Here is a 26,702-nt window from a genome sequence, read left to right as displayed (position 1 = left end):
CTCTGTGACTCTGAGGCACGAAAAAATAAGTGGATCAGGCATCACTGTCATCTGCCAAACCCCAGGAGGAGAACAAGCCACTTCCGCACCTGCTGGGCTCTCCCCTATGTCTGCTTTATTTGCTGAGGACCAAACTATTGCAACAAAACCGGGTAGGACAAAAAGGACATGAAGGAGCTCAAAAAAACAAACAAGGAAAGTGCAGACATCTTTTCAGCCAGATTGCTTTCAGGATAGGGTCTACCCAGTCAACTGCGAACTGCCAACTGAGCCAGGCTCCTGGGACAAATCAGGGTATGTGTTACGGCTTCGGCTATAACAGAAACACTGCAGCCAAGTGGAGAAACGGGAAAAAACCAAAACAAGCAAAATGAGTGTGACGGACTTAAAAAAAAAACGTTATACAGAGAGCTATGTTTACTTTGGGGAAAATTAACTGATACCATAAAATTGCAATTTACAAGTGTTTCCTTTTCTACTAGAACCAAGTAACAAATTCCCCCCCATATGATGTAAGACTAAACTTTCACAATTATATTTTAATCCAGTTTAACAAGAGCAGAATTTATTCTCAGTTTTAAAACAATTTATTAATGTCAGATGTGACTACAGATTTTTATTTAACACTTTTAGTTATTTGCACTGTGCGTGTTTCGTAGACCAAAGGCTGACTCCAAGTTTATACTTGTTCATACTAATTTTTCAAATCAACCTAGAACAACAGATGGTCCTGTCCCTGGAAGACAGACTCAGGATATAAGGTTAATGAAAGTGCAGTTTTAGGTGTTCATGTTTCCCTTTGTTCTGAGCGTCTGTTTTACTGTTTTATTCCCACTAAGTAATTTTGGCTGTAATACAGCATATGTGATTTTCAATAACACAGCATTATATTTCTATTTCTCACAAGAAACCCAAAAGTGAGTCTGACTTTTAAATCGGACAACGTTGGTGGAAAGACTCTCACCTGGAGATAAAAAGGAAGTAAACTGATAGAAGATTTCGGTGTCCTTCTTCTGACCGCTGTACCCCACGACGCTGCCGACCTCAAGCGGGAAGGTCTTGAGGAGAGCACCGGTGGCTAGGTCGTGAAGCTGCAGAATGTTCTTTACGTTATGGAGGTAGCATAACACCAAAAAGTTGGACCTGACGCAAGCTACCCACTCTGAAAAGATAACGACAGATAAAGCATAATGTAGTTTTGAAAATTAGCCCAAAACATACTCATTTCACCGAACGATAGTTCTTGAGTTCTACACTGTGCTCTGCGGCAGTGAGACTTGCAAGTGATTTTATAATTGGTGTTAATCATGCATCATGTTTTCAGCGTATCCCTTTAATAAATCACTGCCACCGTCATCTCCAGAGGTAACAAGATATTCTCCACCTGGGGCCAGGAGCTTTTGATGATCTAGATAACGTGTGTAATACAAATAACCCTGCTTACCTATTTTGTGTCCAATATCATGCTATAGGAGGTACAAGAAGGAAAACAACAAAGCCCGAATCATGATCCACATCCGTCAGGATTGTTTACTCAACAAAACTGTATTAAATGTAAATGTAAGTGCCAGATACCCTGCAGGGTGCTGGATGGACCAGCAAGAAGATGAGGTCATTTCTGCCCTTGAGACACAATCGTGTAAAAATACAAGTAGTAACTTGTAAACAAGGGTGAGTGCGTGGTTGGTTGGGACCCCAAATAAGAGACAGCACTTGAGCAAATGCTGAATTATGTCTGGAGGGCAGGGGTGTGAAGGCGGGGGACCTGGGTGGTGGTGTCGGGAACAGGACAGCTCTCTGGGGGACAAGAAGGTGGGAAAACATGACTCAAGGAATGAAGGCCAGAGCTGGGAATGAGGAGAGAGAAAAGGAACATGAATGAACCAACAGCAGGAAGGAAGGGAGGGAGGGAGGGAGACTGGGAGAAAGAACAAGGTAGAGATCCATTTTCAAGAAGAAGAAAACCGCTGTTCCATTCGGGGGTGGGCGGGGGCAGTAGTGGTGGTTTGATGGGGGACTGGGTGAGCCAGGTAGGGGGGAGTTTAGGCTTTTCTGACTCAGCCGTTACTGAGGCGCTACTGTTGGACAGAATGGTGACACACATAAAGATGACATCAGATGTATGCATCCGACGACTGACCAGAGAACAACAGAGGTGCACAGAGGGTGGAGGGGAGACCCGAACACACAAGCCGGGCAGAACACCACATCACCTGGGGATAAAGTCTGGAGAAGGGGGCAAAGAAACAAAAGGCATCTCCCAGGAAGACTCACCAGGATGTGGCAAGTGTGGGGAGAAGAAAATGAGGCAGAGACACGAGGCCCCTCGGTGTCCAGGGCTGCAGCTTCAGTGATGGTACCGTCCGAGACGGAGCTGGGAGAGTGGAGGTGAGTGAGCAGAGGAGGAAAGGAGAAAGCAGGGGGCAGGCACCAAGCACAATCCGCAGTGCTGTGGACGAGATGGGCCAGCGCTAAGGACAGGCCATCCAGAGGGAGAGATGCTTTAGTAAATGGAAGCAAGGACAGGGCTGCAGGGAACAGCTCTAGCGCGCGGAAAAGAAAAGCCTTTCTTGGGTTTCATGGTGGGACGCAGGGCAAGGGGCTCTTCACACTGCTTATTTTTAGACCCAAGAAACTAGAAGTTCACACATATAACGTTATCAGTGATCAACAAGACACCGGCCAGAGGCAGCTCTGAGAATCACCAGGGGCCTCAGGCCCGTCGGGTGGTTTAGATCGCTACCGCAAGCTTCTCCTCAAGTCAGGATATAAGGAAGAACGCTTACACCTGAAAGTAATTTGCTCATCCAATACGACTTTTTAAGTGCTTCAATCAAGCAATATATTTCATGTGGCTTTAATGTTTTAAGGAAAGTAAGGGGAAAAAAACTGAAGTAAATTATTTCTGTCCAAAAATAATCCATCTGTGTTAACTACAAGCACATCAGAATTCTAAAACAAAGTGAATAAGAAAAGGACAAGGTGATTTGTAGACTGTCGTTAATAAAAGCTCTGACTTTACAGCTGTACTTTATGACTCATCTCTAGTTTCTATTCTCAATAGGGCATTCTGTGCTAATGACACACTGCAAATTCAACTGTGCTTCTCTTTGAATTGATGAGTTCTGTGAATATGGAAGGTTTCCCCTTTCCAGTCTAAAGAACTTCTAACCTTTTAGAGGAAAGGTTATAAAAATATAACCTTGATTTGCATTTCATTAGATCTGCAAGTGAGATAGGATGTCACCTTAAGGTACAGTTAAAACTGATTTAGGGGGGCTTTAAAAGGCAGAAAATTCACATGCCTTGGGAAATATTTGCATCTCTGATGGTACCCTACATGAGAATCACTGTTCCAACCTGACTCGAACCTGAAAAACACCCAGGGCACTCACTCTTCAGGACGACGTGTGCCACCAAGTCTCCCTTGGACCCACCAGGCATGAGGGCCCCTCCTGTGGCACTTAGGAAGCACTCACTAAATGCTGGCTCTTACCACCCTTAGGGGGGGACATTCTGTCTCAGTTTGGACAGAAGTCATCAGGTTACCAAAGTCGCATGAAGGTGTTAATGGAAAAGGCAGAAAACCTGTTCTAGGACTCGTGGGTCCCTCATCCAAATATACGAGGGTCAGAGAGTGAATGGAAGGTTATGAGGAGACAGGTGAAGCGATTTCCTTGGAAAGAGCCCCCGTCATGCTGTAAGTCCCCCTCCCCGCTGGGGAAAACCCCAGCTGGAGAGAGACAGAGCACCGGTGCCTAATCCAAAGCTGAGAAGCACGTATGGACTGTGGAAGAGCCCGGGACGGGCTGCTGCCCTGGGGCTGCAAATGGGGGTTGTGTAGGAAAGCATGGATGGGGCTGCCTTGGGTCCTGTCTGACAGAACTGCCTGAGGTGTTGGAGACCTCTTCACAGAAGCCGGCGGAGGGATGAGCCAGAAGCCCAGGGGTGAAGGGGATCCCAGGCAAACACCCAGAGCAGTGCTTCCTCCAGGGCCAAGGGAACTGCCCAAGCAAGGACCCGGCGGGAGCGCCCTCGGGAAGCACTCAAGAGACTCAGCTGTAATCATCTGCCCACCTCCTGCTCTACCCGCTAAGCAAGGCCAGGCTGAAATATCTGCAGGCACAGAGCACACTGCCTTGAGCCAGTGGGGAAGGGGTCCTTACTTTTCCAGGATGTGTACCTGGATGTGTACCTCCAATACTTGTGCTTTAATTCACTGAAAAACCCATGTCAGGACTGCTTTATGTGGCACTGGGCCACTCTGCAGCTCTCAAAAGGAATTATTTTCCTAATTGTATACACCTTACACCTTCCCATTTGGGGATGGCCCTAGATTTTATCCCCATTCAACCCATCAGCAGAAGTTCACCTCCACAAGCAAACTCTTCACTGGCTTGAACGTACTCGACTCTCCTTTTGTGTCAAAAAGTGTAACAAAATTAGAGAGTCTCATTTTAAATCAAATTCAGCTTTCAGGCAAGAAGTAACTTATAAAGCAGTATATCATTTTTGGAAAATCACCAAGAAAATCAGTAATGGGAACTTAAAGGCACTCTGAAACATGACAGATAAAGAAGTGAGGCTCTCAAGAGGTTACTGTAGTGCATTGCACACAGCAGCAAGTGCAATGTGTTTCAATTAACTCTGACAAGAGTCTCTTCTCTTTTCCGGTAAGAGGACTGTAAATCCACCCTAAGATCTACAATAGGTGTGATATAAACAGCCAAAGGTTATTCAGAAGCTAAAAGCTAAGGATTCTGAATCCAAATGATTTTAAAAAAACTAAACATTAGTGCTTATTATCAGACAATAACTACACAAAGACAGCCGATATTTAAAAAAAAAAAAAAAAAAAAGAAAAGCACTACCTTTGAAGGTCTGGATTCACACCTTCACAATTTTTTGAAGACCCCACACAGTATTGTACTAACTACAAAGATGTCACACAGTAAACACCTGGTTGCGCTATTGAGACATTTCACAATTAGAGGTTGAAGGTTCTTCACCTTGTAACCGGTCACCAGAGAATGAGAGATGCACCAACTTCTTGACGTTCTTACCAGAAACAAAAGCACAACTTCCAAGCAGCATGTACTCTTACCTAAGACGTCTTTCTCATGCTCAGGAACAAGCACCTTCCACTTGGACTCCTCGGGATCTGTGAAGTCAATGTTGATCAGGCGGTAGTTGGGAGAATGGCGATTTGTCTTGAACGTGAACACCGTGCCCTCGTTGGTTACATAGTCATATTCCCCTTCGAAGTTGTCGATCAGTTTCACCCACTTCAGGATTCCTGGTGAGAGACCAAGCACCTCTGTCACCTCTCCAGGGGTTGAAATGGTGTGGTTTGTATGTAGTGGGGGGAATGGATCTTTTCTGTCTATAGAACACAAAGCAGACACAATATTTGGAAGACCTAAGGCATGAGAAAGAGCGAGGACGAACGTGGGTGAATTTTAAGGTTTCCAAACAACGCAAAGGAAGTTTTTCCAGAAAAACCTGGCAATGAAGGAGAGTGGAGAATTCTCTCAGCCCATTACCCCGCATAATCCGGCACATCCCCTTCTGCCTGAGAGGGTCTCAAATCCGAGCACGTCTTTCTACCTCTACTGCCATCACTCCACCCCAGGTCTTTATTTCCCTCTGGTTATGAGCAGTGGCTCACAACGGGGGATGATCTCACCCCCACCAGCGGACTTCTGGAAATGTCTGCAGACCTTTTGGTTGTTACAACTTGGAAAGTGAGAGGAGGGCTACTACGGGCATCTAGTGGGAAGAGGCCAGAGATGCTGCTTCAAGGCACAGGATACCCCTTGGACGAAGAGTCAGCTAGCCCCCGATGTCAGTAGGTGGCTGGGACACCCTGGTCTGCAGCATCAGCTTCCCACCTGCTCTGCCCACTGCCACTCTTGTTCTTCTCGGTACCAGCCACCACCACGCCTTAATATCCTAAATTGGTCCCTGTTGGTACCCTTCCTAGAAATGTCCCCACTGCTCATTTTTTTTTTTTTAATTTATTTATTTAGGCTGTGTTGGGTCTTCGTTTCTGTGCGAGGGCTTTCTCTAGTTGCGGCGAGCGGGGGCCACTCTTCATCGCGGTGCGTGGGCCTCTCACTATCGCGGCCTCTCTTGTTGCGGAGCACAGGCTCCAGACGCACAGGCTCAGTAGTTGTGGCTCACGGGCCTAGTTGCTCCGCGGCATGTGGGATCTTCCCAGACCAGGGCTCGAACCCGTGTCCCCTGCATTGGCAGGCAGATTCTCAACCACTGCGCCACCAGGGAAGCCCTCCCCACTGCTCTTTGAATAAAGTCCAATTTCCTTCTTTCGGTCTCCATGGTCCTGCATGTTCCAGTCCTTGCCCACTTGGCTAACCTCAGATGTTCCAACTTTTGCCTCACTCCCTGCCCTCTGGCATCACTGGCCTCTGTTAGGTTCCTTAAGACATGCTTCACTTCAGGGCCTTGTCACAAGCTGTTTCCCTTGCCTACCCCACTCTCAAAATGGCTAGGTACCTCTCACCTGCACCCAGATCATTTCTTCACAGCACTTCTCTCAAGATACATACACCTGAGCCTTGAACAACATGGGTTTGAATTGTGTGGGTTCCCTTATAGGGGGTTATTTTCAATAGTAAATACTGCAGTACTACATGATCTGCAGTTGGTTGAATCCATGGATGCAGAGGGACCGTGTATCCAGGGGGCCAACTGTAACCTCCAAGTGGTTAAAGGGTCAACTGTACCTAATTTGCTTGTTTATAATTTGTCTTTTTTATTCACTATTTAATACTCAGCACCCAGACAGAGGGGCACCTCCAAAGGTGCAAAATAAAATTGGTGTTGAATGCAAGGACGAACACTTTCCAGTCCTTCTCTGTTCTAAGAACTAGTCGGGAGAAGGTCACCACTACAAAGAAATCTTAAATGTGTCCACCATCATCATCATTTAAACGGCTCACTAAATGTCACTTTTACTATTTAAAAAAAAAAAAATCCACTGGGAAGACATCTGGTTCACAATGTATCAGACATAAATGTTTAGAGGACATCTCAAAAATTTTATAAATGTAAAAGCTCTATGACTTCTAAACTGCTCAAAGGCAATGCCAGATCTCAGCTATTCTCCAATTAATCTCCTACCTTCGATTTCACAATGAAATTGCTACATTATTTTGGATAGTTCATTTATATTACTGGCGATTTTACATTCATTGTCTCATTCATCTCTATAACATAATATCTTTATATAATTTGTTGAATTAAATTAATCAGGGAAACTATAATCCCATGGTAGAGAGTTTTTCAGTTAGATATAACTGAATTAAAACCCCAGCTCCAACGACAATTCAGCTGTGTGACCCTGAACAATCTCTTTATCCCTTGCTGAGCCTCATTTTCTCAACTGTAGACAAGAAACAGTAAGTAAATGTGAAAATTATTATAAAGTGACTAATACCTACCCTACAACAAAAACCTCAACAAATATTATTTTAAAATAAATGGCTGGAATTAAAACTAATAATAAGATAGGCAGTTAAAAAAAATCTACAGCTTTTCCACATGTTAGCAATACCAGTTGGAAAACATTGTGAGGACGGGGGACCTCATTTACATTAGAAGTAAAATTAATGAATACTTAAGAATGTGCTTAACAAGAAATGTGGACTCTATGAGAAAAGCTCTAAAATTTTTCTAAGGAATCTTAAAAAACAACAACAACAACAAACAAAACCTGGATAACTGGAAACACACACCATATCCCTAGATAGGAAGACTCAGTATTTCAAAGGTGCAAATAATTCCAGAAGAAATCTACAAATTTAACATAATTCCAATTCCAAAATCCAAATGAGCTTTTTAGGGAATCTGACAACATCATTCTGAAGTTCATCTGGAAGAATAAGCACTTAAGGACAGTTGATATATTTTTGATGACAGAACAAGAAGGAACTTCTTGTGCTATGATGCTCTGAACAAGCCCCCTCCCTCCTGAAGGAAATTATCACCCTTTTATGATAATCATTTTCTTATTTTTCTTTGTTCGTTTTCTGTCTTAACATGCAGCCACAAACACTATAGTCTAATTTTGCCTCATTTTTGAACTTCTAATAGAATGAAACCATACCACATGTATTCTTTTGTGTCTGATTTCTTTCTATTCTTGATATCTGACCTTACATTATGTTTGTGAGATTATTCATCCTCTGGTTATTGTTACTGACTTCTGGTTAAATCTTACTGTACACAAAGAACATACTCTGTATGATTTCAATCTTTTTAAATCTGTTGAGAAAAGCTTTGTGGCCTAATTTTTTTTTCTTAAATGATTTAAAAATGTTCCTGTATGTGACCAAAAAGAATGCGTATTTTGCAGACTTTCCCTGTGATATGCTAAGAATGTCTACTAAGTAATTTGTTAATCTTTTGTTCAAATCTATATATTTACTGATTTAGAGGGCCATTTTTTCTATCAGTCAAAGAAAAGGTCTGTTAAAATGTTTCTCTATGATTGTAGATTTGTCCATTATTATTTGTATTTCTGTTAACTTTTACTCTCTGTATTTTGAAATCATGCTCTTAGATATATACAGTTAGAATTATTATATCTAAATAAAACTGAATTGAACCTTTTATGATTATAGAGTTTTATCTCTAGTAATGCATTTTGCTTTGAAGTCTACTTGGATATTAAGACAGCTACATCATTTTCATTTTTACATCTTTGGCCAGTTGTCTTCTGCAGCGTGGATGGCCCCAGTTTGCTCTTCTCTGTGTCTCTTAACCATTCATATGCTTTCCACCTCTTGGTGGGCTGCATTCTATGTAATTTCTTTTAATATTCACTTTCACTAATTCTCTCTTCAGCTATGTCCAATCTCTTCTTTAATCTAATAACTTAATTTTTAATGTTAATCATTTTTTTTTATTTTTAGAAGTTCTACTTCATCCTCTTCCAAATAGGTTTGGTCATTATTTACAATATCTTGTTTCTTGCTTATGTTTCCAAGCTTCTCACTTATTTTTTTTAAAAAGCAGCATCACTATTTTTAAAAGTGTATTTACACACTTATTTTACGTTAGAAATCTGATAATTCCACTCTGGTGTGAATCTGCTGGCTCTACTTCTCATGCTGGTGAATTTCTTCATCTGAGCTGTGATTTCTGATTGTGAACTGACTTCCCTTGAAACACTATCTGTGAGAATTCTTGAAGGCCTGGGTTGAAGTGACACTATTTCAGACAAGATTTGTATTTGGATTCTGCTTGCCTCTTGGGAGGCAACCAACCTGGGAGCACTTTAAATTAAATTCTTGGCATGAGGATTTTTGGACCTCATCGAGACAGTCAATTCAACTTGCACCCACGTGAAGGTCAGCCCTTCTCATGTTTTAGAATTCACATCCTGCCTCCAAGGTAGAGAGAAACCTCCAAGGCAGGTTTCCTTACTATACCCTGCCTCTCCTCTACTCCCTGGCTCCAACACTGGTGGGTTTATTTCTCAATAATCCTTGCACCACCACCAAAGGGAAGCTCAGCCTCAATGCCCAGCAGAAAGATTCTGGGACAATCCAGCTTACATGCCAGGACTCCTGCTTTCATTTTGTCTTTGGTCTTTATGATTTCTCTTCCTTTGTGCCAATTAGCAATATACTTAGTAAGATGCTTTATTAACTTTTTACAACATTTCAGTTGTTTCAATTGGGAGATTATTCAGAGTGTATCATCTGCTATACTCCTACAAACAGAAATCCTTACAATTAATTTCCATAAACAATTAAGTTCTGCATCTGAGCCAAATATTTTTTTTTTCCAGTGACAAACTGCTAACCTCAAAAGCAGGTGATCCATTCAAAGAAAACTGCATCTTAGTTTACATAAAACAATACTTTAAAAGGAAAAGAAACCCAAAGACTATTCCTTATAAGAATAAGTTAAAAAACTAGTTGGCAATGCAAAATTTGCAGATAGTCAGAAAGCTACATTTGTTTATAATAAGAATGATGAAACACAATTGTCTGGACTGTGACATTTGTAGACACAGAGTCTTGGTTCAGGGAAATGTCAGATTCTTTAAATGTTCCCCTGACAATAAAACATCTTCTGATGTGAAACCTTTATTTCTCAAAGTAACCATCTTATGGTTTCTGCCGAAAAGGTCTTTCAGCCATTGCAGTGGTATTTATTATGACCCTACCTCCCCCTGCCTGCAAAAAAGTCACTGAAACATCCACCAAAGGCAAAACACAGCAGAAATTTCCTTCGGTACCTCTGTATAGTCAGGTGAGCCTGAAGATGTGGTGCACTTGTTTTAAATAACCCAGCTCCAAAGAGCACCAAAACAATAAAAAAGTTTGTGGTCATTATCTGCCACCAATTTCTGAAGCATTAACTTTAGTCATAAATACACACAAGTCATATATTCATGCAGACTTAGGAATGTGGCTGGATTTTTACAAATCCATTAAAATCTGAAAAGCTGTTCAAAGTACAGGCTCACAGGGCAGCATGTTTAAAATAAGGACTCATGAAATCCTTTGGCTCTCCGGAAACCCTTGCTCCTCAGGCTTTGGCCACAAGATAATTTAAGAGAAAACGTATTCCAGTTGAACAATGGGGCTCATTCAGTTTTGCCATTCACACGTTAAAACACTGTTGATTTAATGGGAAATAGGAAAGGTACTTTAAAAAAAAGAGATGTGGCTAGATTCTCCAACCATCTCACTTTTTGCCCACTTTTTCTGAGGTCTTTTTGTCTGTAAGTGGTATTCTTCCCTCTGAAGCCAACAGAATTCGATTCCCAAAATTCTCCACATTCAAGTTAAAATTACTTTTTATAAACCTGCTTCTTGGTGGGGGAACGATTTGTTTACTGAGTGAAGGTGAGCTTAAAATAAGTAATCTAAAGCTTTCCCTAGAGTAAAGTCATTACTTGTATTGCTTTCTTTGAAAATCAATGGTATTAACTACATTGCTTAGAAAACGTTTTGTAAGCTCTCTTGTGATAGGAGCTAAAAAAGTGCGCTTACATTTGACAAAACAGAGGGTCTGGTCTCTAATAACAGTAACTAATGCAGAGCACGCACAGCTCGTGCTCTAGGGCTGAGGAGAGCAGAAGTCTGCTGTCCTCTCTGGCCTGATGCCTTCGTTCTGTCACAATTGCCACATGGCGATGGTTAGAGCACGGGCATGGAATTCAACTGACTTGGGTCTGAATCTTTCAATGGCATCAGGAAAGCTAACTGGCCTCACCAGCCTCAGTTTCCTTGGGATAACATGTGCTCCTCAGAGGTTGTTTAAGAAGACAGTGAAATATCTACACGCATAGCTCAGAACCTGGCACACAGGAAATGCTAAATAAACAATACTTACTATCATCCCAAATAACCCCAGCATTCTTCAAATGACAAAAATAAACTGAATGTGGCTTCTGAACAGCACTGTTTGTTAATGGCGAACTAATAAAATCTAGTTTCCATCTCTCAGGGCACATAGCCATTTTCCTAGAAAAAGCCTTTATAATCACTAACTTAAAAATTAGTAAAATTATTAATTTTATCACTAGTACTTCATATTTTACTTCAAAATTCATGTTTTGCTTCTTATTTTTATACTGTCTTTCGACGTTCCAATTCTTTTGGGTTGTTGGCATTCCCACTCTGAAACACAGACTTATTTTCTAATAATTCCCTGCCTTTCACGGAAGCCCTCCTCGCCCTGTTGGTCTGACTTTTGACACCCCGATGACTTTGCTAAACTTTAGACAACTCATCTGTTTCAAGCTTCTTGAATGTTTATCTCCTCCTTTCCTCTCCATCTCCAAAAGATGTCCAGCCCCACCAGGCATGAACATGGGAGTCAAAATTGTCCCAGCTACCTAGAAACAAGAGGTCATCTGCCTTGCACGGCCAGAGATGGCTGAGTGAACAATTTAAGTGTCTGATAAACACTGAGCTTCCTTTTGTAGTTCTATGTTAGCATGTAGGGTAGATTGATTTCTCATGCAGGAGAAAGCCAGTTTTCTTTAAAGACATGAAAGCATCAAAATGAACACATGGTGAGTGCTGAAAATGGTCAAACATTCAGCAAAAAAGGAAAAACCTGAGAGACAGGTTAGTGAAAGTCTGGGTGAAGTATAGGATAAACTGCTATTTCCTTACAAAAATCAGTATGTCAGCATCACCCATCTTTTCCCCCTAAACCCTTCATAAGTGCTGTGACATGAGCAAAGACCATTTCAGGTCCGTTTTAAGGATAGCTACACTGAAAAAGAAGGGTGTTAAGTTACCAACAACAAGGATTTTAGACATTTATAGTTCTTTGCACCTAACAATTACTTCCTACGGATTCTATTTAAAAACCTCTGATATAGTTGTACATTAATTCAGAATAGGGCCAAATGGTCAGTGTCTCTTGCTGCTGACTATCCTATAAAATAGAGAATAAAGTATCTGACCTTCTACAGAAAAATGAAAGAACCCAAAAGAAAAGAGAACGAACAAAAGAGACAACAGAGGGATTTTCCCGGTGGTCCAGTGGTTAAGAATCCGCCTACCAATGCAGGGGACGCAGGTTCAATCCCTGGTCAGGGAACTAAGATCCCACGTGCTGCCGGGCAACTGAGCCTGTGCGCCACAACTAGAGAAAAGCCCGTGTGCTGCAACAAAAGATCCCGCATGCCGCAACGAAAAACCCATGTGCCTCAACTAAGACCTGACGCAGCCAAATAAATAAATAACACAAATAAATAAATAAATATTAAAAAAAAAAAAAAAAAAGAAGACGGACAACAGAGAGAAGTGAGTCTAGAGTTTCCAAACTCCAGAGAGGTCCTAACTCTGAGCCTGGGCATGTATGCTTGATGACAGCACAACTGATAAGACCTGATGCTGTGCACTGGCCGTGTCATGGCCTCCGTCCAGCCGGCGGGGCGCACACACCCGGCGGGAATGGGCTGTCTTCACTGCCATCACCCAACACAGCGCCTAGCACAAAGTGGGCACCAATTAATGTCTGCTTTGTGACTAAATATAACATTCACACAATCCTACATTTCAGACTGAACCTTACATACACTTCTTGATAATGTAAAGACAATAGAAGGAACCAAATTTAAAAGAAGTTAGTAGTGTCTTCCACTTTTCCAATAAGAATAGTTAGAAATTAATACACTAAGTTAAATATGTGTAAGTGCTGAAAACCATCTTTTATATTTTTAGGGTATAAATTAACTTTTATTTCTTTTCATTTTTTTTTAAATGAAACTTTATTAGGTGCATTGATTTGGAATTCAGAAACTTTTAAATTGTGGCTCTTCCTCAAAGTATTTATTTATTTATTTATTTAATATATATATTTTTGGGCTGCGCTGTGTAGCATGTGGGATCTCAGTTCCCTGACCCGCGCCCCCTGCATTAGAAGTGTGGAGTGTTAACCACTGGACTGCCAGGAAGCCCCTAAATTAAGTTTTCATTAAAAATTTTAGGAGCCCTCATACTGGAGTGAAAACAGACAACTCTGAGGCCTGATATTTAACTGTAACGTAAAAAATACGTGAAAATTTATTCTAAATTTAGTCTACATGAAGCAACTTTATGTATTCAAAATATTTATAACAAATTTAGGAAACAAAGTGTGTATATGTGTGTGTGTGTATATATATATATATCTCAAAAGAAATAGTAGTCTTGATTTAGAAAGGTACAGAAAATATAACTAAGAAAATCCAGACAAAATCATTTTCTTGCAAGGTTTAGGATGATTAATTTCAACTAATCTGCATGCATGAATCACATTAAGAATCACAGGAGTCAAGACACAGCTGTCTTTTCCATTGCAGAACTAATAAAATGTCATGCCTCCCCAGTGTCCTAAGTGATACCTTGATACCTTTTTTTTTTTTTTTTTTTTTTAAAGGATTTTCTTATTTATTTATTTATTTATTTATTTTTTTTTGGCTGTGTTGGGTCTTCGGTTCGTGCGAGGGCTTTCTCCAGTTGCGGCAAGCGGGGGCCACTCTTCATCGCGGTGCGGGGACGCTCTTCATCGCGGTGCGCGGGCCTTTCTCCATCGCGGCCCCTCCCGTCGCGGGGCACAGGCTCCAGACGCGCAGGCTCAGCAATTGTGGCTCACGGGCCCAGCTGCTCCGTGGCATGTGGGATCTTCCCAGACCAGGGCTCGAACCCGTGTCCCCTGCATTAGCAGGCAGATTCTCAACCACTGCGCCACCAGGGAAGCCCCCACCTTGATACCTTTTTACTTCCAATTTTAAATAAGAGAAGCAGAAATCTTCTGCTCATATAATACACAGGACTGGAGAAACATGGTCTGTACTTTTTGATCGTTCTCAGGGTTAAATAAAGGACAAAAATTTAATTTAGAACAGCTTGGAGGCCAGAAGGGTAAAGATTCAAAATACAAGTAAATTAACAGTTACAGATGGAGGATGGCTTCTCAAGCAGGGCCACCTGAGCACGGGATCCCTAAAGGGGCAAGGGAAGTTGCTGGAGACAAGCTGGTGCCCACTTACTATGAGTCTGTGTTAAAGAAAAGTTACTCTGACACTGGTAAAAAGGTAAAGAAGGCTTTATTCAGGACTATTGTGATAGGTGTCAAGACTACTGCAATTAGGGACAGAGGTCAGGCTGAACTCAAATACAGGAAAGACAGCTGGAGATTTACAGCCAATGTGCAGAATGAGGGGATTGGTGATCAAAAATTACTAAGAGAAGCTATCAGGGTAGGGGGATTCCTATTGAAGGCAGGTCAAGCATGTGGGGAATGGACAGGGGAATGAGGAATCTGATCAGATATCAGGGGTAAGGGACTGTCTTTAAACTGACTTAGCAGGATTCTCACAACGACTGGGATATGCAGGCCAAGCAGGGAGGGCGGGGGACAAGGAACTAAGGCTGAGACCTAATTGAGAAGAGGCTCAGAGGAGCCTGACTGAAGTCTGGTCAAGGAGAGAATCTTTCTTGTCATCAGGCACTGCTCTAGGTGCTGGGGACTCCAAGAAGAGCAAGACAATCAAGATCCCCGATCTCATGCAGCTCAAAAATACTCACACACAGTGTTTTTATATGGACAGGAAAAGATATCAGAATAGGGGAAAGGGGAAGAAGGGCCAACTACAGAGGGAAAAGTATCAACCAAAAGCATGAGGAAGCGTGGTAACTTCTAGGGCAGAAGTTCCTCTTCTCCCAGAGAAAACTGACGGTGACTTGGAACACGTCTCTGGCAGCCAGCGCAAAAGAGGGTGCGATATTCTTTGGAGGGGGCCTGCTTAGCCGTTTTGAACACGTGGAAAATTATGCAGACTTCTGATGCCCAGATGATGGGCCTAGTGCCATTTCCATACAGTGGCGAGTGAAGTGAGTCAGGGGAGTTACCTGTTCAGACAGGTAAGGACAGGAGCAGCTACAGGAACTGCAGTTCCTGCGGAAAGGCTACGGCCCATTGTTTGCAAGAAATGTGTTCGTGTTACTACTAAGTAAAAATACTGCAAATGTAAATGGCAGAAATGAGGTTCTCCAAAGAGAGGCAAAGGGTAACAGGAGAGAGATTAAGCTTACAGAGCAGCACGTAGTAAGAAGGTCAGTTAGTCCTTGAACAGAAAATCAAATTGACATGAGGAATGTAAATCATAATCAGAGAGAACACTTTTAATTCTCAACATTCTAAGATTTTTTTCCATTCTCTATTTATGTAGTTTTGTTTTCCTTTTATCTTTTTCTATGATATTAAGTAGCCATTGGCCACTTTTTTGTGCTTCTTATTTCAAACTGCACACAGGCAGAAAGGTTTCCTGGGAGACAAAGATGATGGAAATGTTATAAAAGAGCTTAAGTGAAATTATTTAGCTCTCCAGACAGGCAATTTAGTGGTGCCTTAATAAATAAAAAATTAATGTACAGTAAAATACTGATAAATCTCCCTGACTTTAAGGTAAAAATGATTAAAATTATAACAGAAAGACCTGAGGTTATCAAAAGGGATATCAATTTCAGCAATATAACATTAACGATTTTATAACACTGGATTTAGTTTTCAGTCACCAGCTATTCAGGGTTAACTCACCTAATATTTCAGTTAACTAGCATATTTAGCATTTAACTTAAATGTTAATTATTCTTCTCCTTAAACAGGGTAACAAAAATGGGGGAGCAGTAAGGAAACAGCAAGAAAAAGATCCTAGGTGGCAGTCATAGTCACCAACTGGGCATATGCCCCCTGGAATTTTCAGTTATCAACCTGCAAAATTAAACATATCTCCCACGAGAGGCACACCTCTTCATGTTTTCTTTGATGTAAGGCCTCTTTTCTGATTATAAATCGGGTTTTACAGAGAACGAGTCAAAATCAAGATCTGTGTTTGGAGCAGCTTCGATACTGAAGATAAATTATTTTTAGGCCATCTTCAATCTATTTTAATCCACTACCTAAAACCATTGTGTAGTAATTCCAAATATTCCCCTTTCAGTCAAAAAACAAAAGGATAAAGAAGGTATACTTGAGAGCCCACCGTATGCCAGGAACCCTGCTAGGCCCTTTTCTATGCATTTTCATTATTCCTCACAATTCCTCATGAAGTAGGTATCACTGCCTCATTTGTAGTTGTGGAAATATTAAGAGAAAAGGATAACTTTCCCAAGGTCACCAATTATTTAGAGGTAGAGCTGAGATTAAAATTCACATCTGATTTGAAAGTCTTAAGGTTACTGTCTCAATATACTCAACTGTAATTAATAAGAACTATTTAAAAAATTTTAATGATTATGATATCCATCTGCTATGTCTCCCCTGTTATAAACCAAATATACTTAGTGTCTCCAACAGTTAAACTCACACACAGTACTTGTTTTTTTAATCAGTTATAATCATATTATTAACTCATAACGAAGCAGCAATCAATTAAAAAAACAAAAAAACCAAAGACCTCTCTAATCTTGACCTACACAATTGACTTTTGAACACAAGGATGGAAACTGATTTCCGGTTCATCTTCTTAGTACTGGTCAATCATTGCAACTGTTGAGAGCTTTCAGAATCCCACGACCACCGTTCAAAAGAAGAGTTCCTCTGAGGTTTATGTTACCCACAAGTTTAATACTAATAAAGCAATAATTTAAAAAAGATTACAGGCCCAGCTTTACACCCAGAATTTAGCAGCTATCACTGGGAACACTCTCCAAACTGATCCTAACCCATCTGTGTGCAACTCAACAGCTTAAATTCACCTATCTTACTCACTTAAATTCTGCTTTCTTGTCAACAGTATATTATGTATTTTTCTGAATGACACAATGAATTCCACATACTGGTCAGTTTAGTAACCTTCTTATAAAATGACATCGGGTTAGTACCATAAGACTTATTTGCTCTATTGTCTTCCATGTGTTTTTCCACCAGCTCACTGGGATGGTCTTTTGGTACTTCAACTTGTCTAGGCTGATGTCCTGAGTTAATCGATCAAACATTAATCTAGGTGTTACTGTGAAGGTATTTTATAGATATGATTAAAGACCATAATCAGTTGACTTTAACTAAAGGAGATTATCCTAGATAATCTAGGTAGGCCTGAGCCTTCCAGCAGAGCTGAGGCTTCGATGAATAAGAAGAAATTCAACTTGTGGACGGCAGCCTGCCCTTCCTGATGGCCTGCCCTACTGGTTTCAGACTTATCTAGCCAGACCCATAATCGTGTAAGCCAATTCCTTGCAATAAATCTCTTACTATATATATCCTACTGGTTCTGCTTCTCTGGTTAAACAGTGAAGATACATTCACAAACCATCAATATTTCACAAACATAAAACACCTAGAAATACCTTTAGTAAGAAAGATGTAGCTCCTATGCAACTCAGAGATACAGTCCCAAATAAATTTATAGATTTACACATAGCTCTAGTCAAACATAGCTGGATTTTTTTCAGATCATGGCAAAATAATCTTAAAGTTCCTCTGTAAGAATTTTTAAAGAAAGAGAGAAAAAGAGAACAATTTGGACCAGAATAATTGCTAACGTTTACTGAGTGCTTACTCTGTGCTGGGCTCTTCACCTAAGCTACACAAAACCATCTAGGAAACAGAGAAGACAATGGTCACATAAGCTAAGGAAAGATCAAGTCGGGAAGGGAGGCCAGGACCTGGCTTATGTGGTAAATAATGCCTTCCAATCTGAATGCATCCTAGCCAGTGGGTTTCTTGATGTACTTGTGAGGAGGGGCGGATTCTGCGTCCTCCTATCCCGCCATCTTGACTCCTCCCCGGCCACTAGGACTTCTTAGATGCTTCCCTGTTTCTCCCTCATGCACCTCTAGTACACCTGTGCACCTCTGTACTGCCTTCCTTCTGGAATCCCAATCTCTGGGTATCACACCCTCTTCTCTAATTCCTCATGAGTGCTGAAAAAGTGGTGGGGGGAGAGATAGTGAAAAAAAAACAAAAAACGTAAGGGCCAAGAGGTCAGGGAGAAAACAGAGGCGCCAGCACTTGCTAAGTCTCATTCAAAGTATTACCATCTATTACTAAAGTGGACGGAGCAATTGCAGTTCAGTATATGAATATGTGGATGAAACTGCTTAATTTACTCCAGCTGCAGAGAAGACAATTTGTGTACCTTTTAAAAACTAGCCTACCTAATAATTTAAAGATATAATGAAGTTAATAAATACAAAATGAAAGCAGCACTCTCTGGAGGGAGAACACTGTAACTGAAATTTTTAATAAACTGGAGAAAAGCCAAGTCCCTGCCACCATCCTAGACCCACAGAGGAACACTGGGCAGGACGGCAGCACAGTAACTGCTGTTGGCTTCTTTCAGATTTGACCTTCCATGCTCAGCTCTATGCAGACCTAGACTTGCAACTCAAGTGAGCGATTCTTGGGCGGTGGTGTGCTCCTGTCAGAGAATGTGAAACTGATGCGGTGGATGCAATTTTCTTAAGATCAAAATGGGTGTATCTTTTTTTTTTCCTAACAGAAAAAAAAAATGTAGCTTTATGCAATGGATATATATTTAATATTAGAAGAGAGATGACGTCATCCTGCTGTATGTGTGAATGGTGCTCTGTAACAGCTAAGAATGTTAGGATACAGATCTTGCTCAGAGAATTTCAAAAATGATGCAGTGTCCAATCAATAATAAAAAAAAGGTACATATTTTCTGATCATAATGTAATATAGATTAGATACTAATAATGAGGTAATCTAATCAATAATTAGAAATGTACTCAATATTGTATATTTTGAAAATTTGTGTCAACTATCTCTAAAATATATTTATTTTACATTAACCAGAACATGGTGTAATTGTATCCTTGTCTGGGTGCTAGTGTATCCCTGATAGAGTTTTTGGGTCTGAGAATTTTCAGCATAGTACATAGTGCAGCTGAAAAGCTTTAATGCTTGATGATGGTGCTAGTATGATAATAAATGTTGGAAGAAAACAACATTTAAAATGAGCCACATCTAGAACTTGTAACTGGCTGGTCCTATGCTTACTATCTTGATACATATGGTTTCAGCAAGCAAAATCAGGCTGACACTGTACGTGTGTTCAGTACTGAGCAGTTGTCCTGTGATCATCTTTTAACCCAATAAATTGTCACTGGTGTCCTATCTCTTTCCTGTGACAGTTTGCACCATTACATCTAGACAGTCATAATGCTTTACAGACCAAAGGGCCAGTTTCCCCCCAAACACTCTTCATGTGCAATGTGGATGGGAAACTTTCACACTCATAAGCATGCAAAAAATATGGTTAGCCTCAATCTACAGAGAAAATGCTAAAGCCAACAAAGAGCTTCATTCAATTTCTTTTCATTTTAAGGAATAATATCGAAAGAAAAAACCATGTGAACTGAGATGACGTGGTTAAATGGAAGAAGGTTTCTTGGGAAATCAATTAGAAGACCAACGTAATTGCTTTTTAATGGAGCTTCCTGGAGTAACCATCCGTGTTTGAAAGACAGCTTACCGGTGATGCCGCTGGGTTCCCGCTGGAGGTCACAATACCAGAGTCGGTTTACGGGATCACACCCCTCCCTTATCGACAACAAGACGTAGCGACCGTCGTCAGATAACTATGAAGGGAACAAAAATAGCACACGGGGCTGATTAGAATATATTTTTTTGTGAGAACACTGTTAAATATTAATTAAAAAATAAAGGTTCACCGCAAATGCAGTATCTTTACCCCAAACAGTTGGATTGGATATGAAAGTTATCAGAAGAAAAGGTGAACATCAATTTTTTAACTTATTTCACTGTTAATCACAGTTTATTTTAACAAAACACAGTGAAATATTTAAGTCGAAAATATTTATATATAACTGAATGCCATGACTCAGTGTGACTTTTATTTAAAGTCTATTCTTTATAGTCAATAATACTGTAATAATTTTGTATGGTGACAGATGGTTACTGGACTTGTCACAGTGATCGTTTGTAACGTATTTGTTGGATCGCTATGTTGTACACCTGAAACTAACACAATAGTCTATGTCAATTACACTTAAATTTTTTAAAAGTTAAAAAAAATAAAGTCTATTCTTTAACTGAAAAATACACGCAATCTGTCATTTTGAATATAATGTCCCTGAATTTGAAATTTTGTCCCAGGTTACACATTTTAAAAGCTGTTCTAAATGAGTAAGAATTAGCAAAATGGGCACAGATGCACAAACGTTCATTTGTGGTTCATACTGGTCACATTAGCAAGTTTCTACTGAACTAAACAACTTGTTTATTTATTTATTTATTTATTTATTCATTCATTCATTCATTCATTTATTTATGGCTGTGTTGGGTCTTCGTTTCTGTGCGAGGGCTTTCTCCAGTTGCGGCGAGCGGGGGCCACTCTTCATCGCGGTGCGCGGGCCTCTCACTGTCGTGGCCTCTCCCATCGTGGAGCACAGGCTTCAGACGCGCAGGCTCAGTAGTTGTGGCTCACGGGCCTAGGCGCTCTGCGGCATGTGGGATCTTCCCGGACCAGGGCACGAACCCGTGTCCCCTGCATTGGCAGGCGGACTCTTAACCACTGCGCCACCAGGGAAGCCCTAAACAACTTTTAATGCGTATCTTTAGTCCCCGATATATCACAAGGCAGCAGAGATAAAAGACCTGCGCTTCAGTGGATTTCTTTTAAAATATTAAACAGGAGAATCTTAGGTAGCAAAAAGAATCTTGATAAAAAATGAATGCAACAAATAATACATTATGGTTTTGAGTTGTCAAAATTGATATAAGTAGTATCAGACTATATACATCCTTTTGCAACTTTTTTCATTCAATATAATTTAAAAAATTAATCCATGTTGATACATGTATATTTGCTTCACTTATTTTAACTGCTGTAAGATATTCCAATCTAGGAATACATCACAACTAATTGATCCATTTTCCTACCACATAATTAGATTATTTCCATTTTCGTCCTTTGTGGTTTTTGTCCTTATTACAAGCAATACTTTAAAAAATTCCTGAACATGTTTATCGTGGCCTCATATACCTGTTTCCCGGGGTACATAACTACAAGTAAAACTGCTCAGTGGTATGATATGCACACACTCAACTTTACTAGATGTTGCCAAATTATTTTCCTAACTGGTTGTATTGACTTACACTCACGTATCAGCTGTCCTGTTTTCCACATCCTACTCTGAAGGTGAATTTTATGTGTTATCTTGGCTAGGCCACAGGACCTATATATTTGGTTTATTCTAGATGTTTCTGTGAAGGTGTTTTTTTTGGATGAGGTTAACGTTTAAATTGGTGGACTTTGAGTAAAGCTGACTACTCTCCATAATGTGGGTCAATCTCAACCAATCAGTTGAAGACCTTCATAGAAAAAGACTAACCTCCCCTGGCCAGAAGGAATTCTGCCAACAGATGGCCTTTGGACTCAAGCTGAAAGTCCTCCCTAGGTTTCCAGCCTGTCAGCCTACCCTGTAGATTTTGGAAGTGTCAAGCCCCTACAATCATGTTAGCCAATTCCCTTAAACAAGTTTCTCTCTCTCTATATATATTATATATACATATATTCCATTGGTTCTGTTTCTCTGGAGAACCCTGACGAATGCACTTACCAACAACTGCTATTCCTTCATTTATTCATTCAATAAATAGCTGCTAAGCAGCTATTATGTGCAAGACATTTTCCTAGATGCTAAAGATAAATCAGTGAATAAATCAAGGGGGAAAAGTTACACCCTAGTGGAGGAGACACGCCCATAAATATGGAGTAACGTAGTCTATTATAAAATGCTAAATGCCGTACAGAACATGAACAGGTCTGGGTAAGGGAGGCAGGATGTGTGGGGAGGGACTGCAGTTTTAAATATGGCAGTCAAGGAAGGCTTCATAAAAAGGTGTCTTGCCAACTGATGGGAACATGCTGTATAGCACAGGGAACTCTACCTAAATGGGAGGGAAGTCCAAAAGGGAGGGGATATCTGTATGTGTATGGCTGATTCATTTTGTTGTGCAGTGGAGGCTAATACAACATTGTAAAGCAACCATACTCCAATAAAAGCTTAAAAAAAAAAAAAAGGTGCCTTTCCACTGTCTTCTGACTTGAATTGTTTCAGATGAGAAGTCATTCATGTTTTTCTCCCTATGTACAATGTAATGTGTTTTCTTACCTGGCTGCTTTTAAATTTTTCTTATTATCTTTGGTCTTCTACGAATTGATTATAATGGGCTTTGCTGTAGTAGCCTCTTTCAGATTTGTTGAGCTTCTTGAATCTGCAGGTTTGTCTATTTTACCAAATTTGTAACATTTTTGGCTGTTTTTTTCCCTCATATGATTTTTGTGTCCCCTACCCTAGGACTTCAAATACATAACGTTAGATCACTTAGTATTGTTCTACAGTTCAGTGAGACTGTGTTCATTTTTGTTTCAGTTTTTTTCTGTGGCTTAGTTTCAACTTGCTGTCTTCAAATTCAGGTATTTTCTTTTATAGTATCTAAACTGCTATTAAACACATGCAGAGAACTTTTTGATTCAGATAGTTTATTTTTCACCTCCAGAAGAATATTTGGTTATTTTTATGTTTCCTATTTCTTTGTTCATTTATCATTCATTAACATTTCCTAAAATCCTCTTAAAATTATTTTTAGAATTGCTTTCAAAAAGTCTATGTCTGCTAATTCTACTATCTGTAATTTCTAGATCTGTTTTATTGACTAGTTTTTCTCCTGGTTATAAGTCACATTTTCCTGCTTCTTTACATATTGAGGAGTTTTTTTGATTGGATTTGGAACATTTTTAATGCTATCTGGGTTTGCTTTTTTTTTTTTTTTTTTGGTCTTTCTTTAAAATCTTTTGAGGCAGTTAATTTGGTGGATCAGCTGGATCCATCTAAGGTTTATTTTCAAACTTTGTTGGGGAAGGTCTACAGCCCTCCTGCAAAGGCATGGATGGCTTTTCTGGGGTCTCTGCTGAATACCCTGGGTGTTCACAAGGCCTTTCTACTTTAATGGTTAGAATGTGAAAGTCTCCCAGACTTGATAAGCCTCTGGTAGTTAACAGCTTGCAAGTCGCTGGTGGTTGTTCTCAGCTTGAATCACGGAGCCTCAGCTTATGCACGCACCGCTCAACAGTCAGCCTAAGATGCAGGGGGACGCCAAGGAGATGTCTGGGACTCTTAGTGGGTGGTTCCCCCTTCGGGCACTGTGCCTGCAAATTCCAGTGGCTTCAGTCTTCCTGAATTCCAATCTTTGGAGCCTTAGTTCAGTGAGACTGTAATATTCTGGGGGCTCCTCCTTCTTGTGCCAGAGTTCAGAAAATTCCTCCAGGCAGAAAGCTGGGGCAATCATATGACATCTCTCTCACACGTCACAGTCGTATGATACCTGCAGACCAATATCTGCAAACAGATGCTTTGTCTACTTTGGATAGTTTTCTAGCTGTTTACGGCAGGAGGGTTAGTCCAGTATCAGTTACACATCATGGCCAGAAGCAAAAACTTGTCATTATGCTTTTATTTGTTTAACTCATTTTTAATTCTTTATTGGATAATTACAATTTTAGGGTATAGTATTATGTATGTTTAAAATACAGAGATGTAAGAATTAAGAATGTAATATAAGACTAATTAAAAAGATAATATTTATGATTAATAAAAAACGTAACGATGATATAGTTTCTTTTGTCTTATTACATAGTAGGCTATTTTTAGGGTTTTACTTACTAGCAGCATGGAGTTTTTAGACTTGGAGGAATTAACTTCCAGCTCTCCAGAAATGCCCATCCACTTTCTATCAGCAGGTTTGTTTTGGTAAACCAGCTGTCTGTCAGTCGGGCTCTCTGCATTTGTAAATTCATCACAATGGCTGTGTGTGTCTACAACATCCAGTATGTTTAAGAACTTGGCAGCACACCGGATGTGAAACACCTCTTTCTCAGAACAATTATTTTAAAGCACAGAGGTAATCTGTACTTGTGAAATAGAAGTGGGATTCCAACTAAGTACAGTTTTATAAAAGATTCTAGAAAAGTCCCATTTAATTTGGCTGTTCTTTCTTGGTGACATTTTTTCTGAGTTCTGAAGTTGTCTCCTTTCCAAAAAATGAATCATATTTTGCTGTATGAGTTTTGGTCACAAACTACACATGACACCGAACTACTCAGGTGCAGTCTCTTCATCTCTTTCCAGGCTCCTTCTAGCCTTTTCAAAGACTGTCAAGTGGTTTTGGAGAAACTGCATATACATTTATGATTTCCATGTATTATTTTCTCCATTCTCATCCTCAGTGTATTTCCGAAAATTACCTGTCATTACATTTTAAGTGGGTTTCTTAAAAATGAACATCTGGCTTGACGGAGTTTAAAAATTCACTCTAAGAATCCATATTTTGTCTTTATTAATTATTACTACTTCCACATCTTAATTTTGAACATTCTAGTCACCTTGCTTTTCCCTTCTCCTTTTCTCTTTACACTGTATTAATATAAATTTCTTTACAAACTTTTTCCCTTCATTGACTGCGTTGGGAGTTATATACTTTACTTCTAGTCTTTTATACATTTTCCTTAAGCTTTTCATATACATAGCTAATAAACCAGTATCTAGAAATTCAGTTCCACCTCATTTTTAAACCATCCTATACTAAGAATATCATTAGCAACCTCACAATTATAACTTTATTAAATGTTATGGAAAGCATTAATAATACTTCATACTTTTGTTCTTTTGTCCTTTAAATAAAGACAGACTCTTTATAGCTTAGTGCTTAGAGTCATGCTACATCAATCATAAATGATGGCTAATTCAGTTGCAGTGATTCAGCCAACAGAATGACAGGGCAGTAAAACAATGCAAGAACCACACCAAACCTTTGATGACAGCTGTCTCAAGCACATCTAATGAGTTTTTCTCAGTATTTCTGCCTGCACCAAATGGTTGCCGCAGTTTATATTTAATCTAAGGCAGGAAGTCCCAAGGGAATTGCTGTTGGGATGCCAATTAAGTCAGTCTTTTTCTCTATAACTCTCTTCATCACAACCCAGAGATATTCCATAGCCACTAAACAAATCTGCTAAACTGCAAACAACTCTGAATTTCAAATGCTCAAGGTCTCAAATTTCAAAATCATTTATAAGTCATTGTTGCCCTAAAATATATAGTTTAGAAATATACCTTTTTCCACTAAAATTTAATCAGTAACAATGCATTCAACCACGGCCTCACATTCAGACTATTTCAAGACAATTTAAAAAACGAATTTTGGGAATCACTGGGAGGGGAAGACAAAAATAATGTTGATGACGAGGAGACTTAAATCTCAACAGAAGAAAGTGACTTTCCTGAAATCCAGATAAAAGAAAGATAGAAAACCAGGAGAGCCAAGGGCCCCTTCAGGCCTTCATGAACAGTATAAATTCCAGTTCACAAAACATTGTTTTTCTTTAAACAATAAGACACAGGCTAGAAAAACCGTGTTCTCTAGAAGCAATTAATCTCATTCAAAAGCACTGACTTTTCACAACAGGGTTGCAATAATGCTAGACTGACCAATTATGAAATTTGTAATTCTTAAATCACAGCTTCCTTTTACTTTACGTCTATATTAAACAAATTTTCCTTAAGTCAAAATGATTTTGTTTCATGAAATCTACCTTTTATGTAAATAAATATTAATTAACAAAAACAAAATTCTAAGAACTATTGTAAATAAAATATTGACATTTGCTGATATTAAGTCCATTGATTGCATTTCAAACAATACCAACAGGATGAAAGTTAAAACTCTTTACCATTCTTACTACTGACAATTTTTTTAAAAAGTATTTCCCTTTAGACACAAGTTACTTTGACAACCTAATTGTGTGAAGTCATTTGCTGAATTACATTTAGAGTACTGATTAAATATCTTTAGAAAATGTTAATTAAGGGAGACAGGAATAACATCTGTATTGATAAAAGTATCTGGAAAGAGAAAAAATTCAAATGTACAAAGAATGTGGTATTCACAGATGGGCTACATAACATTTGGAAATCTGCTGGTACTTAGCTATTCATTATCCATAAGCAGATAAAAAAAGAAGCCAAAAGCCATCCTCCCTTGCTCCTGGGGTAGATGAAGTTGGAGATAAAACTGTCACAAAAGGTGGCTGGTTTTAACAGGAGAATCTGCCGCCAGCCAACTTTCCATCTCCTTTACCAGAGACACAATTTAACATGTGTCACCAAACA

The 26,702-nt window shown here is 39.7% G+C and overlaps 1 protein-coding gene across 2 annotated transcripts in view; it reads right to left on the bottom strand.

Moving 5' to 3' along the window:
* The window catches only part of PREP (prolyl endopeptidase), a 140,439-nt gene that overhangs the window by 65,099 nt on the left and 48,638 nt on the right, over positions 1-26,702 (bottom strand). Inside the window, exons 7-9 of one of the 2 annotated variants that reach the window (XM_057528035.1) lie at positions 19,982-20,087; positions 5,105-5,383; positions 965-1,162 (exon numbers count right to left, since the gene is read on the bottom strand). In XM_057528035.1, coding sequence (XP_057384018.1) covers positions 965-1,162; positions 5,105-5,383; positions 19,982-20,087 — 583 coding nt within the window. The remainder of the gene's footprint in view (positions 1-964; positions 1,163-5,104; positions 5,384-19,981; positions 20,088-26,702) is intronic. The other variant, XM_007190640.2, reaches the window with a different exon arrangement.

The sequence above is a fragment of the Balaenoptera acutorostrata genome, chromosome 14, assembly GCF_949987535.1.
Source record: "Balaenoptera acutorostrata chromosome 14, mBalAcu1.1, whole genome shotgun sequence".
NCBI lineage: Eukaryota > Metazoa > Chordata > Mammalia > Artiodactyla > Balaenopteridae > Balaenoptera > Balaenoptera acutorostrata.
The sequence above is the reverse complement of the archived record's forward strand: the minus strand, read 5'-3'. Positions and strand labels throughout refer to the sequence as shown.